This window comes from Equus quagga, unplaced genomic scaffold (assembly GCF_021613505.1).
Source record: "Equus quagga isolate Etosha38 unplaced genomic scaffold, UCLA_HA_Equagga_1.0 HiC_scaffold_3112_RagTag, whole genome shotgun sequence".
Taxonomy (NCBI): Eukaryota; Metazoa; Chordata; class Mammalia; order Perissodactyla; family Equidae; genus Equus; species Equus quagga.
Genome location: NW_025793532.1, coordinates 31,061 through 52,544, shown reverse-complemented (window position 1 = coordinate 52,544; position 21,484 = coordinate 31,061). Strand labels below are relative to the sequence as shown.

General features: G+C 39.0%; 1 protein-coding gene across 10 annotated transcripts in view; it reads left to right on the top strand.

Annotated features, from left to right (window-relative positions):
* Positions 1 to 21,484, top strand: part of SLC9B2 (solute carrier family 9 member B2) — a 64,648-nt gene that overhangs the window by 14,466 nt on the left and 28,698 nt on the right. For all 10 annotated transcript variants that reach the window (XR_006886791.1, XR_006886790.1, XM_046649140.1 and 7 more), the window contains 5 exons: positions 507 to 687; positions 12,153 to 12,323; positions 17,166 to 17,308; positions 18,170 to 18,297; positions 19,994 to 20,169. Coding sequence is in view for 8 of the 10 variants with exons in the window: in XM_046649140.1 (XP_046505096.1) it covers positions 507 to 687; positions 12,153 to 12,323; positions 17,166 to 17,308; positions 18,170 to 18,297; positions 19,994 to 20,169 (799 nt within the window). In the remaining 2 variants the exon portion in view is untranslated. The remainder of the gene's footprint in view (positions 1 to 506; positions 688 to 12,152; positions 12,324 to 17,165; positions 17,309 to 18,169; positions 18,298 to 19,993; positions 20,170 to 21,484) is intronic.

The following is a 21,484-nucleotide window of genomic DNA, read 5'->3' as shown; positions in this document are numbered from 1 at the left end:
CATTTTAGCAGCTAGCCCTACATAAAACTGCAGAAATAGAGAGCCTGTGAAATGCTTTGTGTTCGCAGCCTAAACCCTAGAATGCTTCTGGTTTCTTCCCTCTCTGTTTTTATTGCTTAAATTTAAGTTGATGAATGAATGTGAATTGTTTTTCATCACAGATAGTTATTTTTTTTTCTGAACCACTTTGATATATTTACCAACTATTGCTTTGAATCATATCTTAAATAGGCTAATTTTTAAACAGTATTGCAAATGTAATGACATTGTATGTGACTCAGTCATTTATAATGCTACAATAGTGACTCAGTGGTAAACACCCCTAAGAGAGTTCTTGTTCCAAGCAGTAGCTGATTAGCTAGAAATGAAGCTGTATATTTCCCCTATGAACTGTTACCCTTAATTCTAAAAATGGAAATTTTATTCGTGATGTGGTGGCTCAGTGAGTATAAAAATGATCAGCAAATATACAGTTTTAAGTATTTTTTTAATTGCTTTAAACACAGGAGGAGACAGTTATGAACCTCAAAGGTACAGAGGGAAATGAACCAACAGAAGGAAGTAACCTATTGAGTAGCAGTGAAAAAAGGCTGCAGGAAACACCAACTGAATCAACTCATTTGCAAAGACTGAGACAAACATTTGCTTGCCCTCCACGTGGTTTACTGGATAGAGTGATAACAAATGGTATGTAAATGGTACGGGTGAATTCAGAAAGATGGTAAAAGATGAAGTTGTCATATAATGAAAGATTTCAAATAATATGGTTTAAAGGACAAAAAGAAGTTTATTTCTCTCACACATAAAAACTACTAGGTGGGGTCAGCCAGGTGGTGTACTGGTTAAGTTCACATGCTCCCTTTCAGCAGCCCAGGGTTTCACCATTTGGATCGTGGGTGTAGACATAGCACCCCTCATCCAGCCATGCTGAGGCAGCGTCCCACATAGCAGAACTAGAAAGATCTTCAACTAGGATATACAACTACGTACTGGGGCTTTGAGGAGGAAAAAAACAAGAAAAAAGAGGAAGATTGGCAACAGATGGTAGCTCAGGGCCAATCTTTCTCACCAAAAAAAGGATACCTTAAAACCATATTTAAAAAAAAAAGAGGGGTCGGCCCCATGGCCGAGAGGTTAAGTTGGCAAGCCCCACTTTGGTGGCCCAGGGTTTCACCAGTTCAGATCCTGGGCGCAGACATGGCACCACTCATCAAGCCACACTGAGCGGCGTCCCACATGCCACAATTAGAAGGACCTACAACTAAAAATACACAACTATGTACCAGGAGGCTTTGGGGAGAAAAAGGAAAAATAAAATCTTAAAGAAAAAAAGGGGAGAGTAGAAACGGGTGGGCTTCCCTTCTTAAAAGAAAAAAAAAAATTACTGGGTGAACAATTCACAATGGTATGTGTCTTTACTCCACACAGTCACTAGGGGCCCAGGCTGAAAAGCTCCACCATCTTCAACATGGAGGGCTTCCAAGAGCACTGTGGTCACCACCATTCCAGCTGTCAGAAAGAGGAAAAGAGCAGATATCAAGGACCTTTTCCTCTTCTGCGTCAGAGTAATCTCACAGGATTATGTTAGACCTCCAATGAGAAAAGTGATTGAGAAATCAGTTGTAAACAGAAAAGCATTACATAAATGTTGGTTGTTATTACTGTTAAGTAATGCAACTAAGGTTTAAGCCAACACAGCTACACTTCCAAATGTCACATCATTTTATAAGGAAGAATCCTCGTTTGCAATTCAATTTATTCCCATAGAGCTGCTATTACTTAAAACATTTGGGAGGAGTGACGTCAGCAATATGGCTGAGTGAGCTAGTCCCTTCCTTGCTCTCCCTTTTGAGTTATAACTAAATGGACACTTACTGACCAACAGAGGAAACCCACACAGCACAACAGGATGCCTGAGAGACACACGCAGCTATAAATCTGAGGGTGGGTGGACTGGCCCCCCCAGGAAGTGATGGAGACAGGTGAGCACACCCTGTTCTCCCCGCTAACCCTGTGCATGCAACACGAACACTCCAACCTGGTGCAAGCACCTGGAAAGTGGGAACACGCAGCAGGGCAACCATAAGAGGAGGCGGCGGTAACCCTTAGCCTGCACTCGTGGTTGATCTCCCAGTGGAGAGAGGGAGCCCACCACACCCCTGTGCGGTAAAGGAGCAGCCATAGCCCAGGTCCCAGCAGGGAAGCCCTGCCCACCAAGCTCAGCAGCCCCACGGACTGCAGATCGTAAACAGGGACCTCAGCAGATTTCCAAGCTGGGGCAAATACTTCGCAGGTGTGCATGAATGCTCACAGTGCAGCTGTGCTCCCAAAGAGGTAACCAGTCCAGGCAACTGTGGGAATAGGTGTGGCAGCTTTGAACCCACATGCACTTACTTTCCTGGCGGGGAGGGGGAGCCCACCATGCCCCAGGGCTGTCAAGGAGCAGCCATAGCTCAGGTCTCTGCCTGGAAGCCCTGCCCACCAAGCTCAGTAGCACCACAGACTGTGGATCATAAGGGACCTCAGCAGATTTTTGTGCTGGGACAAACACTTCCAGGCACACATGAGTGCTCCCAAAGAGGGAACATGTCCCAGGCAGCTGTGGGAGTAGGTGAGGTAGCTTTGAGCCCACTGGTGATCACTTTCCGGTGGAGAGGGAGAGCTCAGAGTGCCCCTGAGGCACCAAAGAGTGGCCCTAGCCTAGTGAGGAAGCCCCGCCTGACAAGGACAGTCCACACAAGTGCCTGAATGCATCCCAGGCTGGGGCAAGCACCCATAATACCCCCACAGCTTCCAGCAGATGGGGTACGGCCAGAAACACTACTGCTGCTCCCCGCTAGCAGTAACAGGGGGAATCTGCATCCTAAGAATACCACAAATGCCACAACAAAAGATTAGTTCATCAAACACCATGAGAAACTGCAGCAACAATTCAGACCAGGAAGAAAATGACAATTCTCCAGAAACCAACATGGAAGATACAGAAATATACAAGCTAAATGACCGAGAATTCAAAATAGCCATCACAAGGAAACTCAACGATTTACAAGAAAACACAGAAAGACAGTTCAAGGAGCCCAGCAACAAAATGGATCTCTTCACCAAAGAGATTAAAACTATAAAAAAAAATCAAGCAGAAATTCTGGATATGAAAAACACAAATAATAATCTAGAATCATTAAGAAATAGAATTGATCTTATGGAGGAAAGAATTAGTCTTCTTGAGGATAAAAATGTAAAAATTCTACAGGTGGAGAAGGAGACAGAACTAAGATTTTTTCAAAATGAAGGAATTCTTCAAGAAATATCTGACTCAATTAGGAAAAGCAACATAAGGATTATAGGTATCCCAGAGGGAGAAGGGAGGGAGAAAGAAGCAGAGAGCTTATTCAAAGTAATAATTGCTGAGAACTTCCCAAACATGGGGATGGTTTCAGATTTACAGATAAACGAAGTTAATCGTATGCACAACTTTATCAATGTGAAAAGACCCTCTCCAAGGCATATAATAGTAAAAACGGCAAAAGTTTGGGATAAACAAAGAATATTAGGAGCAGCAAGGTACAAGATGATAACCTACAGAGGAAGCCCCGTCAGGCTTTCAGCAGATTTCTCAGCAGAAACCTCACAGGCTAGGAGAGAATGGAATAATATATTCAAAATACTGAAAGACAAAAACTTTCAGCCAAGAATACTCTATCCAGCAAAACTTTCCCTCAGATACAATAGAGAAGTGAAAGCTTTCCCGGATGAACAAAAGCTGAGGGAGTTCACTGCCACCAGACCTCCCCTACAAGAAATAATTAAAGATGCCCTCACACTGGCAACAAAAAGGCGAAGGTCTACAAAGCTCTGAGCAAGAAGGTAAATAGACAGACATGATCAGAAACCTGCAGCTCTCTACCAGAATAGGAAGGTAAAGACTCAATTACAACTTAAAAGAGAAAGGGAAAGAAAGCATCAGAAGCAATGATAAACACTTCAACTTAGCCACAAACTCAGGAAATTAAAAACAGAACATTGTGTAACAGCAATTACCCAGAAGGGGAGAGGAAATGGAAGGAACTTGCTTAGGTTAATGGCGATAAGAGGCTATGAGAAAATGGACTGTCTCATCTCCAATATCTTTCATACAATCCTCACGGTAACCACTAAACAAAAAAATCAGAGCAAAACCACAATTCACAAAGAGAGAGAACTGAGAAATCCCTCTTGGAAAACCAACAAAATGAAATGGCAGTCAGAAATGCAAAGGAAGAGAAACAGTGGAAACATAGAACAACTAGAAAACGAGATAAAATGGCAGCATTAAGCCCTCATATAACAATAATCTCTCTAAATGTAAATAGACTGAACTCTCCAATCAAAAGACATAGAGTAGCTGGATGGATTAAAAAACAAGACCCAACAATATGCTGCCTCCAGGAAACGCACCTCAGCTACAAAGACAAACATAGGCTTAGAGTGAAGGGATGGAAGACAATACTTCAAGCTAATGGCCAACAAAAGAAAGCAGGGGTTGCCATACTTTTTATCAGACAAGGCAGACTTCAAGTTAAAAAAGACAATGAGAGACAAGGAGGGGAAGTATTTAACGATAAAAGGGAAATTCCATCGAGAGGACATAACACTTATTAATATATATGCACCTAGCACAGGGTCACCAAATTACATAAAGCGATTATTAACAGACCTACAGGGAGAAATTAAGAGCAACACAATCACAGTAGGGGACCGCAGCACCACACTTACTTCAAGGGACAGATCATCCAGACAGAAATTCAACAAGGAAATTGCAGATTTAAATGAAACACTTGACCAGATGGAGTTAATGGACATATATAGAGCATTCCATCCAAAAACAGCGGAATATACGTTCTTCTCAAGTGCCCATGGAACATTCTCAAAGATAGACCATATGTTGGATAACAAGGCCAGCCTCAATAAATTCAAGAAGATTGAAATCATCCCAACCATCTTTTCTGACCACAATGCTAGGAAGCTAGAAATCAACCACAAGAACAAAACTGGGAAAGTCGGAAATATGTGGACATGCTATTGAACAACCATTGGATCATTGAAGAAATCAAAGAGGAAATTAAAAAATAACTGGAGACAAATGAAAATGAAAATACAACATACCAATTCTTATGGGATGCAGCAAAAGCAGTCATGAGAGGGAAATTCATAGCAACACAGGCCCACTTCAATAAGCAAGAAAAATCTCAAATAAGTAATCTTAACATACAGCTAACAGAGCTAGAAAAAGAAGAACAGATAAAGCCCAAAGTTGGCAGAAGGAGGGAAATAATAAACATCAAAGCAGAAATAAATGAAATATAGACTAAAAAAGCAGTAAAAAGGATTGATGAATCTAACAGCTGGTTCTTTGAGCAGATAAACAAAATTGACAGAACCTTAGCCAGACTCAACAAGAAAAAAAGAGAGAAGGCTCAAATAAATAAAATTAGAAATGAAAGAGAAATTACAACAGATATGGCAGAAATACAAAGGATTATAAGAGACTATTGTGAAAAACTGTATGCCCACAAATTTGATAACCTAGAAGAAATGGTTGGATTCCTATACTCATATAACCTCCCAAAACTGAATCAATAAGAAACAGAATCTGAACAGACCAATCACAAGTACAGAGCTTGAAAGAGTAATCATAAACTTCCCAAAAAACAAAAGTCCAAGACCAGATGGCTTCTCTGGAGAATTGTACCAAACATTCAAAGAAGATTTAGTACCTATTCTCCTCAAACTATTCTGAAAAATTGAAGAAGAGGGAACATTTCCTAACACATTCTGTGAGGCCAACATTACCCTGATACCAAAACCAGACAAAGACAACACGAAGAAGGAAAACTACATGCCAATATCACTGATGAACTTAGATGCAAAAATCCTCAACAAAATATTGGCAAACAGAATACAGCAATACATTAAAAGAATCATACACCATGATCAAGTGGGATTCATTCCAGGGACGCAGGGATGCTTCAACATCCATGAATCAATCAGTGTGATACACCACATTAACAAAATGAGGAATAAAAATCACATGATCATCTCAATAGATGCAGAGAAAGCATTTCACAAGAGCCAACATCCATTTATGATAAAAACTCTCAATAAAATGGGTATTAAAGGAAAGTACCTCAACATAATAAAGGCCATATATGACAAACCCACAGCCAACATCATACTCAATGGGGAAAAACTGAAAGACATTCCTCTGAGAACAGGAACGAGACAATTGTGCCCACTCTCACCACTCTTATTCCACATATTACTGGAGGTTTTGGCCAGAGCAGTTAGGCAAGAAAAAGAAAAGGAATCCAAATTGGAAAGGAAGAAGTGAAACTTTCACTATTTGTAGATGATGTGATTCTATATATAGAAAACCCTAAAGAATCCACCAGAAAACTCCTAGAAATAATCAACAACTACAGCAAAGTTGCAGGGTACAAAATCAATTTTAAAAAATCAGTTGCATTCCTATATGCTAACAATGAACTAGCAGGAAAAGAAATCAAGAATACAATCCCATTTACAGCTGCAAGAAAAAGAATAAAATACCTAGAAATAAACTTAACCAAGTAGGTGAAAGATGTGTACACTGAAAACTATAAGTCATTACTGAAAGAAATTGAGGAAGATGTAAAGAAATGGAAAGATTTTCCATGCACATGGGTTGGAAGAAAAAACATAGTCAAAATGTCCATACTACCTAAAGCAATCTACAGATTCAGTGCAATCCCAATCAGAATCCCAATGACATTCTTCACAAAAATAGAACAAAGAATTCAAAAATTTATATGAAACAAAAGACCCCAAATAGCCAAAGCAATCCTGAGAAAAAAGAACAAAGCTGGAGGTATCACAACCCTGACTTTAAAACATACTACAAAGCTACAGTAATCAAAACAGCATGGTAGTGGCACCAAAACAAACAGATCAATGGATCAAAATTGAAAGCCCAGAAATAAAACCACACATCTATGGACAGTTAATCTTTGACAAAGGAGCAAAGAATGGAGAAAGGAAAGTCTCTTCAATAAATGGTGTTGGGAAAACTGGACAGCTACATGCAAGAGAATGAAAGTAGACCATTATCTTTCACCACACACAAAAATTAACTCCAAATGGATTAAAGATTTGAATGTAAGAACTGAAACCGTAAAACCCCTACAAGAGAAAACAGGCAGTACACTCTTTGACTTTGGTCTTAGCCACATCTTTTTGAATACCGTGTCTACTCGGGTAAGGGGAACAAAAGAAAAAGGTAACAAATGGGACTACATCAGACTAAAAAGCTTCTACAAAGCAAAGGAAACCATCAACAAAATGAAAAGGCAACCCACCAACTAGGAGAAAATATTTGCAAATCATTTATCAAACAAGGGGTTGATATCCAAAGTACATAAAGAACTCACACACCTCAACAAAAAAAAAACAAACAACCCGATCAAAAAGTGGGCAGAGGATATGAACAGACATTTTCAAAGGTAGATATACAGATGGCCAACAGGCACGTGAAAAGACGCTCAACATCACTAATTGTTAGGGAAATACAAATCAAAACTACAATGAGATATCTCCTTACACCAGTCAGAATGGCTGTAATTGCCAAGACCAAAAACAACAAATGTTGGACAGGATGTAGAGAAAAGGGAACCCTCATCCACTGCTGGCGGGAATGCAAACTGGTGCAGCCACTATGCAAGACAGTATGGAGATTCCTCAAAAATCTAAAAATAGAACTACCATGTGACCCAGCTATGCCACTACTGGGTATCTACCCAAACAACTTGAAATCAACAATCCAAAGTAACATATGCACCCTTGTGTTCATTGCAGCGCTATGCACAATAGCCAAACATGGAAACAATCCAAGTACCCAACGACCAATGACTGGATAAAGAAGATGTGGTACATATATACAATGGAATACTACTAAGCCATAAAAAGACAAAATCTTCCCATTTGCAACAACATGGATGGACCTGCAGGGTATTATTTGCTAAGTGAAATAAGCCAGACTAAGAAAGACAAACACCATATGATTTCACTTATATGCAGAACATAAACAAACACATGGACAAAGAAAATAGTTCAGTGGTTACCAGGGGAAGGGGGCTGGAGGATGGGCACGAGATGAAGGGAAGCACTTATGTGGTGACAGACAAGAAATAACGTACAACTGAAATTTCACAATGATGCAAACTATTATGAATCTCAATTTTAAAAAAACAAAATATTTGGAAGATTTTTCCTTGAGAATTTATCTCAGCACAATTTTGGATATTGTTAGAGTTGGGGTATATTTGTCTTTTAGGAATGGAGTTGGTCTTTGGAGGCAGCCAAACATTAAGCTGATATCAATTTGATTAATAAATGGATGTTTAGATTCAGTAATGCTGTTTTTTGTTCAAAAAAGAAGTGTGTGAATGTACCTGTGTGTGTATGTACGCTCTGAAGCTCACGAAATGAAAATGAAAGACATTTTACCATTCTCAACTGGAACAATGGTATGTTATACTTTAGACTCTGGATATGTTTTTACTGAAATTAGTTAATTTTCTAAACTAGCATGAGAAAAAAATCTCAAACTTTATTTAAAACACATGGAGAAAACCAGGTTCCAAAATGTACACTAGTTCATAAGGCAACAGATAATTTAATACCTTTTCTGTCCTTTTTATTATTTTTTTAAACTTTTACCCTTCAAATTATGGCACATTTCTAGTTAAAACATTTACAGGAAAACTGATACAGATTGACATAGGAAAGGTGTAAATGAACGATGTGGTCTGGAGACTCACTGTTTTGAGTTCTGTAATCGTTGTCCATCAGCTGCCTGAGAAGTGGACTCACGTGTGTGAGCACCTCTTCTCTTGTTTTCTGTACTTCTGTTCCTGAGGCTCACAAGAGGGCTTTCTCCTATACTCCTTCCTGTGCCCATTCAGAATACATAAGTATTTGTCTTAAGAAGTCAATCTTACATGTGAAAAAATGATTTTCCAAAATCATAAATGAGAAGTAAATTATTAACTAAATTAAAGATGATTTAGAGAAACCTTATACACATATATTTACTGTGTATTTAGAACTGAATTTTGAGTATGGGAGAGGAAAGGAAAATTAGAGATTTTTTTTAAAAGTGGTCTTGAAGTAGAAAACTACCTTGCTGAATTTAGTATAAAATCAGGTTCATGCTGTGATACAGTAAAATTTAGTAGCTGGTAATTCCTACTTTCCCATTATACCTTCAATACTGTATAGAAATTTCAGCCCCTATAGCCAACTGGAAAATATTGAAGGCCTTAAGTTATTTATTTCATTGTAACATCATCATAAACCTAGAAAATCAGGAAGAATTCTGTGAGGATGTAAAAACTGGGGCATTAGATTCAGTCTCTAGCAGTATGGTAGACAAGATTCAGTGAACAATTCTCTCACTTATGCCAAGATGAAAGCAGTATTTTAAGTCTTTTTAAATGTACCTTTTTTCTGTGAAGAAAACAGGAAGTCATTGGACACCAAAACCAAACTGAGCAGAGGAGATAAATATGCACTCAAGCTGGCCTTCACCCTGGAGGCTTCTGCAAAACACCTGTGAGCTTGAGAGTCATTCTGAGGCCCTGAGAGCATAGGGGGGCTGCGCTGGAGCTGGTCCAGGTGGGCAGAAGTCTCAGGAGCATTCATCCTCCCTCACCCACACAAAGCTGGAGCCCAGCGTGGCAGCTGCAGATGGGGCCTGCACCCACACCTATCTCAACTATGGTGCTGGCTGGGGGAGAGGAGCGTCCCACTAAAAATGTGTAACTCCATGCTGATCTGTGCTCCAAATTCACATAAAAAACACAAGCTGAAAATATATCTAAAAGTGATCCCAGATTGGAAGCTTTTAAGCACATGGTAGAAGCAAATGCAGATCCGATCCAGGAAAACTCACATTCAACCTAAGGCTCCAACAATCCCCAAAGGTAAAGTTCCAAGGAAGAGGTCACTGTCACAACAAATTTTAAAAGATCACAACATGCACAAGGAAACAGAGATTTCAAAAATTTGCATTATCAGAAAATAGAAAACATTTTTGGTATCTGTAAAGAAATTAAAGAGGAGATAGCAAATATAAGTACAAAACAAGGAACTATTTTTAAAAAATAAACAAACATTTTGCTAACGACCAAGTCGAATTTCTAGAAATGAAAGATATAGTACAGTAATTGAAATGTAAAACTCAGTGGATAGATGAAGCAGTGGGTTAAGTGACAAGAGAATTGGTGAACTAGTAAGAGATCTGAAGAGATTATCTAGAATGCAGTTCACACAAAGATGGAAAATGTGAAAATGAGGGATAGCAACATGGAGAAGAGTATGACTGTCTGAGCTTAGTTCCAGAAAAAGAGAATAGAGAATGGAGAAGAGGAAATATTTGAAGAAATGAAGACTGAGAATTTTCCAGAATTAGTGAAAAACTTAAATCCCAAGCAAACCGAAAGGAAGTCATACCTAAATACATCAAACTGAAATTGCAGAAAACCAAAGAAAAGGAAAAAATCTTAAAAACAGCCAAAGAAAAAGAATTCCCTAAAAAAGCAGAAATTAGACGTAAAAGCAGCAATGAAAGCCAGAAAGCCAAAGAGTAATATTTTCAAGGACCTGAGAGAAAGTAACTCTCAACCTAGAATTGTATATGCAGAAAAACTCTGTCTTAAGAATGAAAATGAAGATAATTTCAGACAAAACTAAGACTTTACTACCAACAGAGCCTTATGAGAAACATAACATGCTTTGCTACAGAGAGTTTCTGTACCATCAATTAGCTCTTATGCGATGGTAAATAGGGAATTGTGTGAGTGCCAGATGGAATTTGCATTTTTGTACATAATTTTTCCTGTCACCTTAGTATTTTTCATCATCAAGCAATAGCAAGTGAATACAAAGTGAATTGAAAACAAAAATCAGATAGATGTTTTCTTACAATTAAAGATAAAGCCTTATCAACTTGAGGACCTTTTAAAAAGCTGAAATCTCTGTGAAAGTGCGTTCTTTTTGGGCAGTTAGTTGCTGGTTTAGGGGCTTCAAAGACTTTTTAAACTTCCCACAATGTTAAGCTATCTAATGAAACCACACGTGGATGAAGAAGCTGACAGTACAGGTGAAGAAGCTGCCAACACTTTTCCCTCAGTTAAAAACAAACAAACCTTTGTTTGATGAAAAAGCTACAATCTGCATAAGATTTTGATGGAGCTGCTCTCTATTTAAAGCAAATGCCCTCAAGATTCTACATCTCGGGAGAAAGGAAGTGTGGTTCCAGGGTTTAAGTCTGCAAAGAAGAGACTGACTTTAGATGAGATGTCAGTAGAGATTTAACTGTGCTGATACTGTATTAGAATTGTTACTGTTTTTTAGTGCTTTGGTCACAAGTTTTGAGTTTTGAGTTTTGGGTCGTCTGCTCCAACTCTGTTTTTCCCATAAGTCTTTTTGTTTTCGGTGTCTGATTTTGTAGAACACAAGGTTTTTGAAACAGGGAAACATATTTTGCATTCTAACAGAAATGCCTCTACTAAAGCAAATACTTCAGGTAACCAGATGATTGTCCCAGAGGAAAGGTTTGAGGTGCCACAATGAATGATGGCCCCCCCAAAAAGGTAAGTATCTGAGTAATTCTAAACAAACGTCAACATAGAAGAGAAACAATGATAATGTTTAATTCAAGGCAGAGCTAAAATAGGGGAGTGTGGTTGTTCAAGTATTCTCATGCTCCTGTGAAGAGGTTAAAGATAGTGATTGTTTCTCTTTTTATTAACTACTGATATATTTATAGTAAAATTAAAAAGAATAATAAGGGAATGGTAAAAAGAAAAAAAGTTCAAGGTAGTAGTTGTAGCAGTGTGGAAGGCGATGGGGAATGGGATTAAGAGGAACACAGAGGTGCCTTCAAGGCACTGGTAGTATCCTATTTCTTCAGATGGTTGGTAATTACCCAGTTGTTCATATCACTGGTGTTCTTCAAAACTTACACATGGTTGTAAATATTTGTATGTGTATTCAGTATTTATTTTTAAAAACTTTTAGATTATATCAAAACCGACATATGACAACTTATTGATAGAAGTTTTCCTGGTTTATTTCAGTTACCATCCTTGTTCTTCTGTGGGCTGTAGTGTGGTCAATTACTGGCAGTGAATGTCTTCCTGGAGGAAACCTATTTGGAATTATAATCCTGTTCTATTGTGCCATCTTTGGAGGTAAACTTTTGGGGCTCATTAAGTTACCTACGTTGCCTCCACTGCCTCCTCTTCTTGGTAAGTACCAAACACTTCCTGTGTCCTTCAGAGTAAATCATATTTTTAAAATACTAGTTTGGGAAATAAAGGAATAAACTATTTCTGTATTTGCTATGCTGGCCCTTAAAGCTGATTGTTAAATTGTGATGAGTTTTATGAGCCAGTTGGTAAATAGCAATTTGAAAATTAAATTATATATACTTACAATTAAATAACTTGCATTAAACACAAGAGCAATACTCAAAACCAATCACTTCTTAATTATTTTACTACATTTTCCTCTTATCTCTCCTCTTGAGATTATGGAAATACTATATCACGGTGTGTCACTGCCCATCTGTTCCCAGCTCCACGTTCAATGACGTCAGGTTGGTAGGTTAACATCAGCCCTGGTAGAAGTATCTGTAATACAGAAATCAGCAAATGCTGCAGCCCAGGGCTTAATATGTTGTCAGTCACTCACATCATTGACAAACGAGTGAAGTTCCAACATGTATTACAAATCTATTCTTCCAGAGGCCATGAGAACTGTGCAGATACGACACGTAAAAATTAGTCTTAAAACTAAGTATTATATCTTTAATGTTTCTTTTAAAAATTCCATATTACAAAATTTCAGTGTACTACTTTCAGTATACCACAAAAGACATTTTGTGTCCCTTTCTCACAGATTTATAAATCATTAAGTTTTATTTAAAAACCATGTACCTTTTACACATGCATATTTGCACACATCTCCTTTTTTTTATTTCAAAAGATTGGCCCTCAGCTAACATCTGTTGCCAATCTTCTTTTTTTTTTTTCTTCTTCTCCTCAAGGCCCCCCAGTACATAGTTGTATATTCCAGTTGTCGGTTCTTCCAGTTCCTCTATGTGGGACACCACCTCAGCATGGCCTGATGAGCGGTGCTAGGTCAGTGCACAGGATGCGAACCAGTGAGACCCTGGGCTGCCAAAGCAGAGTGCATGAACTTAACCACTCAGCCACAGGGCCAGACCCCCCCACACACACACATTTCCTAAGTAAAAATTTTTTTCTATTAGTGAGGACCTCAGGATTTGTTAACATAGACCAAAATTATTTTCTTGTGAATTTGTGGTGAGCAATTGAAACTAAATGTAAAAAGAAGTAGAATTATTTACATCTTACTCTACACTGTTTCTCAATATATTTTTCAATTTAGGTAAAATTCAAGTTATTTCACTTAATTCATATTGTTTATCATGGGTGCTTTTTGTTAAAGTTTTTAATTGAATTATTATGACAATGGGTTGTTTCTAGGCCAGCCCGGTGGTGTAGTGGTTGAGTTCCGTGCACTCTGCTTCAGTGGCCCAGGTTCGTGGGTTCCGGTCCTGGCTGTGGACTACACCCTTGTCAGCTATGCTGTGGTGGCGTCCCACATACAAAATAGGGGAAGCTTGGCACAGATGTTAGCTCAGGGCAAATCTTCCTCACCAAAAAACAAAAGGGGGGCTGTTTCTAAATATGCCTGTGTGCTATGATAAAGGGTTGGCAAACCATCTCTTCTTGTAAATAAGATCTTATTGGAACACACTCATGCTCATTCATTTACATATTGTCTGTGGCTGCTTTTATACTACAATGGCAGGGCTGAGAACTTATAACAGACACCATGTGGCCCACAAAGCCTGCAGTGTTTCTTGTATGGCCCTTTACAGAAAATGTTTACTAACCCCTGCATCTAAGTCAGAGCTTCTCACACTTTATTATCCAGAGAATGACCTTGGATCTTGTTAAAATGCAGACTCTAATTCAGTAGGTCTGGGGTGAGGCCTGAGATTCTGCCTTTCTAATAAGCTCAAAGACCACACTTTCCACAGAAAAATCATAAGTTTTCAAACCTGGCTGCACGTAGGAATCATCTGGGAAATTTTTTAAAAAGCTGATGCCTGGGACCCACCCCAGAGATTCTGAACTAATTGAATGGAGTAGCCCTGGGTATCAGAATTTTTAAAAGCTCCCCAGGTGATTCTAATATGCAACCTAAGTTGAGGACTACTGTTCTAGACGCCATGAAAAGGCCCTTTACACCTCATCCTTCTCTTTTCCACTCCATGCCTGTTATTGCAACAAGCAAAATACACATGTTGCAAAATGATAAATCCTTGGGCTTTGTGATTACATGAAATCTCCTGAGGTCACTGAAATCATTCTTAAAAGTCACGTACGTAATGTGTCTTACCATCCCTTTCTATAGTGGTACGCTTGTGACAGAAGTTTACTGGCTCTTAGCGTATTAGGGCCAGTATCTAAAACTGAAACATTATCTGAATCCATAAAGAAGACTTGTTAAGGCAGACATGTGTGGTGATTGCCTATTCCATATTTTTAAAAATTCATTGAAATAATTGCCAGAGATGGAGGATGAAGGAGCATTTTTTATTCCAAAAATGAATGTGAAAACAACTTTCCTAGGACACTGTTTCCTTTGCTGATGGTCTGGGTTGCTGGAAATTTTTTTCAATAATGATTTGCTTCAAAATAACTTGAGAGTAGATGAAATAAGATTGGCCATGTATTGATAATTTTTGCATGTTTTAAAAAATTTCCGTGATAGAAATTAAGGAGGAAAGAAGAATACTCCTTATCAAAGAAGGTATTCTTTTCTCCACACCCAAGGGAAAGGCCCCCCCCCAGGGGCTCAGAGGCCAGAGGGGGCGCCTTCCTAATCACAGTCAGGTGGCCACATCAACCGAGGCCATCGGCAAACAGAACTGTCTCAGGGAAATTGTTTGTACATTCATCTCAGAAATGAAAAATGCTCCTTCATCCCCTCCAAAACTCCAAAAGAAACTCCTACATATTTGTGAGTTCTTATTAGACTATTATTCCTTTTGATTTCAGGTAGTTATATGCTATAATCAATTTAGGGCTGGTTTAGATTCACATTTTAAGTTTCAGTAAAGAACTGTTGACAAATTAATGAAATGTAAGGTTAGTGCAGCATTTTTGGCTGGTAAATCATTAATATCTATAAAAATGATATACACTGTACCCTGGAGCCTAACATTTCCACTGCTAAGAATTATCCTATGGATATACTTGCACAAACCTACAAATATGTAAGCTCTATGTGGACAAGGCCCATGTTGGTGTAGCTCGCCTCTGCATTACCAGGGTAGAGTAAGGGTCTGGCATGCAGTTAATAAATACTGTGCTCATTTCAGCACTGTTTGTAATGAAAAGTCTGGAAAGTTCCTTCAAGTCCCTTACTTAGTCCAAAAATTATGGTACTTCCACACAACGAGAAACTATTCCAACTATTAAAAAAAACAAGGCAAATATATATGTGCATCATTGGGAATATGTCCACGATATATTGTTAAGTGGAAAAGAAACAGATTATACAATGGTATTTAAACATGCTCTCATTTGTGTCCAGCGCAAAAGAGCACACGTACACACACACAGAGAAGCATGCTTTAATAGGTAGAGAAACTTTCTGGAAGGGCACAGAAAACTCTGGACAGTGGAAACCTTTGGGGAATGAAGCTGGAAAGTTGCACTTGGGGTAGGACATGTACTGGTCACTTTACATTGTCTGTCATGGTTTAATTTTATCATGAGCAAATATATTATTATTCTTTTAAAAACAGCTATTGTAGGCTGGTTCTTACTTTCAAATTCTAGAAAGATCATGACTGCAGAATTCATAACTTCTTCTAGATTAAATGGCAGCAATGAGAAATGCCTGGAAGAGATGCTTCCTTGCCTAATGGTGTCTGGAACAAGTCACAAAAAGCTATACTTGTAATTCATTTCTATTCTCATAGCTTACATATAAAACAACCCAAAGTTAGTAAATTTATTTAGTCCTTTGAAGTGTGGTCCATATAAGGACGTGGTAAGAAAAGAGTCCTGCTAGAGAAGAATGGAGTGTGGACGGCTTGCAGTCTCTGAGGAGAAATCCTTCCCCTATCTGGGCATGTGGTATCAGGGAGGGCAGGATTCTCTGACAAACTACCTGGCTTCCTCAGGCACACTCAACTACTTGCAGTTCCCAGAATGTGTCACACTTTCCCTTCATACCTTGGAAGAAACTGTTATTTCTCCCAGAAACTTCTCAACTTCTCCAGCCCCTTCTTCATTCCCCTTCCCCTTCTTTGGCCCCTGCTGACTCACCCTTCCTTGTCTCAGCTTGTATAAGGCCTCCTCATGCTTCCATAAATTTGAGGTTGCCCCCATAGACTGAAAGCTTGTTGAGGGATAGTACTGAGCCTTGTTCATTGCAATATCTCTAATACCTACTATAGTGTCGAAAGTACTGAAGGCATTTGATAAATGTTGAATGGCTGAAGGAAAGAAGAGTCACCAGCTGACATGACAGAACAATGTCTATTTCATGATAACTCACTTCTAAGCCTTTGCAAAGCAGGTTATATGTTTTTTATTAAATTATCTGGTTTGAAAATAGGTAAAATAGAGCCCATATAGGTATTGATATTTCAAGTAATCTGGCATGGTAAATAATTTTAGAGTCTTTCTGCTGTTTGCATACAAAGAGATGACTGAATTGGGCCTTGTATTAAAACATTTTATATTCAGAATTTGATCATACTTTCTACCCAAATACTACATCCTGTTTCTCTCTTTCAGGTTCAATTATTAATGAATTATTAATTATTTTAATCTTTCATTTTTATCTGCATATTAAAGCCTTTTCTTAGCTCCTGTAATTTTTTTTTTCATTAAAAGTTTGACATAATTTCATCTAAGGACTAAGCATAAAAGAAGTGGTTCCTGGGATTATAATCCTGGGATAGTCTCTTCTACATCTAAAGTACTGAAAATATTTTCTGTATTTGAAAACTAAAGATTTGTTTGATTTCTCCATCCCAGGCATGCTGCTTGCTGGGTTTCTCATCAGAAATATCCCTGTCATCAATGATAACGTACAGATCAAGCAGAAGTGGTCTTCCGCTTTGAGAAGCATAGCACTATCTGTCATATTGGTTCGTGCTGGCCTTGGGCTTGATCCACAGGTATTGAAGTATAAATTTCTAATTATTGACTTGGAATTTTGTTCTTCCAATATTGCAAGTATTTAGAATGACTGAGCTTTAGGAAATGGATGTGGACACTTTGCACAGCATTCAGAACGACAGAATGAAATTTATTTCATACAGGACTGGCCCCAAAAGATGTTCCCATACTCTCTCTTGGAGAAAGGTGGAGTTACTGTCTATCTAGGGACAGCACCAAGAATAAGGGCTCCCCTTTTCTCTGACAGAGATACAGGCCGTAGTTATAAATAAGGGTTGTGAGAGAGAAGACATCATATTTTTGGTGTGGAAAGCCCTATACGAGTGTTTAGGACTAACTATGCTGGCTCAGAAAACTGCCTAGCATACAGAATGAGTCTCAAAGTGTGCTTTTTTCGTGTTTGCTTTTGAAAGCAGGAATGAATGTTCTTGAGGATTGCCTTTACATCAGGTTCATTCTGGGGCCACAAATTATACATATGGCCAACACCAAGACGGTTAGATCAGCTAGTGTGGAGGTTATGAGCACAGACTCTGAAAGCAGCCTGGCCAAGCTCAAACCAAGCTCCACCACTCACTAATTTCATGATCTTGGAGAACAGCTTTAACTTGTGCCTTTTTGGATGAGAAAATCTAAACAATGATGATAATATTATCCCCTGTGTCATAGGTTGCTATGAGGACTAATAAGCCAACTCTAAAACACTTAGAACACTGAAATGTTTGTTAAATAAAACTCATTACCTGGAAAATTCATGATGGATGATCCAGACAGTCTGAACACTGAAGAAAAAGCATTTAATGTCATTCTCTCTGTGTGTCTTTAGAGGGTTATTTCGTATGTCTATTTTTATATTTCAGGCCCTGAGGAAGCTGAAGGGTGTCTGTGTAAGATTAGCCATGGGTCCCTGTCTTGTGGAGGCATGCTCATCTGCTCTTCTTGCCCACTTCCTAATGGGTTTGCCGTGGCAATGGGGATTTATACTGGGGTAATGATTTTTCTTTGTCGTATGAAAATACACACGGACATTTAGGACTTTCTCTGATGCTATACAAGTGAATGCATAATATTTTCTTAAGGACATCAGAAAATACAATACAGATATTCCAGCATAATATTATGACTATTAATATACCAGCCTATAAACATTATAACTTCAAAATATAGTGTATGTCTTTGTAGGTGCTAACTTTGACAGTTTTATAATAATTTAAACTATTGAGGAAGTAATAGACTTTTATTATGCCTGATTCCATGCCAGTGAGAGATGCCAGATCTCTCCTCAAAGTCCATACAAAGGATAACGAATGCTCAACGGTGATCCACACCTAGCACAGGCCTCCTCCTCCTTTCACCAGGCTCTTATGATTATCTGTTCTGCTGTATTTTCCTCCTGCTGTTAGTTCTTTCTTCTTCTTCTTCTTCTTCTTCTTTTTTTTTTTTGGTGAGGAAGATTGGCCCTGAGCTAACACCTGTTCCCAAGCTTCCTCTTTTCTTTTTTTTTCTCCCCAAAGGCCCAGTATATAGTTGTATATCCTAGTTGTAAATCCTTCTAGTTCTTCTATGTGGGATGCCACCACAGCATGGCTTCATGAGCAGTATATAGGTCCACACCAGGATCTGAACCAGCAAACTCTGGGCCACCGAAGCAGAGCACATGAACTTAACCACTATGCCACTGGGACAGCCCCCGGTTCCTACTTCTAAGATTTAAGAGCCATAAGAAGTAAATAAATATGAAAGTACTTGGTAAGAATTTGGTGTTGGGGCCAGCCCCACGGCTCATGTTGAGGTGGCATTGGAGTCCCATATAGCACAGCCTGAGGCACTCACAACTACAGTCTACAACTATGTACTGGGGGGCTTTGGGGAGAAAAAAGAAAAGATTGGCAACAGATGTTAGCACAGGTGCCAATCTTTAAAAAAATAATAATAATTTGGTGCTGATAAGTAGGCAAGAAGTAAGAACTACTTACTTCTCACGGTTAAGACTCTCGAGCTATACTGCCATAGTCAAATCTCGGCTCTGACTTTCCAGTATGTGATCTGCGGCAAATTACCTAATCTCTTTGTGCCTCCATTTCCTCATTTGCAAAACAAAGATAATGATTGTAGCTACCTCATAGGGTGGTTGTGAGGATTAAATTAGTTAATATATGTGAAGTGCTTAAAATGGTGTTAGGTACATAGTGAGCTTCATAAATGCTTTCTGCTATCCTACTGCTGCCGTTATCAGTGTCACTGTTACTGTCACTATGACCTTCCTCTTCTAATCTGTTGTCTGATTTTTACATGCCAGGTCCTGATAGAAGGCCTCGCATCACTGGATTCCAATCCAAAAAGTCCATGGCCGTGTTTTTCAAACCTCATGCCGTGGATGTTTTGTTTAGATAGAAGGCAGATTCCTGGGGCCTCACCCCATTAGGTCTTCCAGACCAGCCGTAAATACAGATTTCAGACAGGCTGCGTAGTCCCAATGCAAGTTGTCCATGGCCACGCTCAGAAGAAGTGTTCTGTAGAACTTGTAGCTGTGCGTGTGTTTCTGTTTGGGACTTCACTGCCTTTGAAAGACTGTAATTGTCTAAAGTGTAACCTCTGAAAGAGTGGAGGTTATTATAATTTCACTAATAATAGTAATAATGAAGAAGATGCTATCATAAATATTTAAAGTGCTGCCTGCTTAGTTTTGTCTTAGGTGCTGTGTCTCCAGCTGTGGTGGTGCCTTCAATGCTCCTTTTGCAGGAAGGGGGCTATGGTGTTGAAAAAGGTGTCCCGACCTTACTCATGGCTGCTGGCAGCTTTGATGACATTCTGGCCATCACTGGCTTCAACACGTGCTTGGGCATGGCCTTTTCCACAGGTAAACTGATCAGTTCATGTGTGCTGTTCTCTTATGCTCTAGCGACATAGATATGATGTTATGAGTGTGGCATATTTCCTTGATAATTGATTAAGGCAAATTAAAATAGAAAAAGCAACTCCAAGAGTTAGTTCTATACCTAAGGAGAAACCAGTGGCTTCTTGTCTTTACTCCCTTCACCCTCTAAATATAAAATGCTCAAGTACTGTGGTAGGTGCGTGAGGGGGCTTCAAAAGAGCAAAGTCGAAAGAAGGAAAACAGCTTCTGCATGCAGCCACCCGGGAGGGTCAGCCTTCGAGACTGCACACAGAGGGTGAGCAGGTGTTTCAGTGAGCACAAAGGACAAAGTAGTCCAAGTGGGAGGGACAGTTTCTGTTCTCTCGTCTTTAACATTTTAGGGGAAATAATTATTTTAATGTGTATCTTATTAATACTTAATAACTGTCTGATACAGACATATTTTGTTTTAAGTAGTAATAAAACAGGAACTTAAGGCATTTTTTCCCTACTGTTATTCAACACCTTTATTATCCTTTGGGACAGCACACATTTAAGTTCACTTTTTAATCTGTTTCCAAGACTGGAAGATAAGATTTGCAATTTCATATTATTGACAAAATGTAATTGTGGGCTAAGTTTAGCTTCAGATTATTTAGTGGGAACACACCTTAGAAAGTCTTGTGTTCTCAGTCTCTCTGCCCCATGGTTATCCTCCCATTTTATGACTATATTTGATGTATGCCAATTACCTAGTACTTCACCTCTTCCCACACCCTGAAGTTGCCTTACGTCTAGTCCCCACCGTGTATCACTGGTGAATTAATCTTCTCAAAGCATTGTTTTGATAGTCTTACTTTCTTGTTCAAGCACCAGCAAGGATTCTCTATTACCAATTAGGTCGAATCTACACCCTTGTCTCTATTTTAACTCTACTGTACCTGTCCAATCGTACATTCTCCCTGCTTCCTGGTATACACCTTTAAAACAATAGTTCTCAGCCTCAGCTGCACACTATAATTACCTGGGAACTTTTTAAAAATACTCATATGTGGGCCCTACCTTAGGCCACTTAAATCATAATCTTTGGGAATGGAAACCACAGCTTTAGAGCAACAGAGTTTGCATTAAAATCACACAGGAGCAGGGTAGGGAGGGCCGTGGGGAGCGGCTGCTGGGGTTTTCATAATCTGAGGGGTGGGGGTGGGGGTGGGGCTAGCCTGAAGAACCTTCCTACTTGACAATACTCTGTACCCTCTGCCCTGCCCTACTAAATGCAGTCCTTAGACCATCTGGATAGGAGCTACCTGGAGCCTCT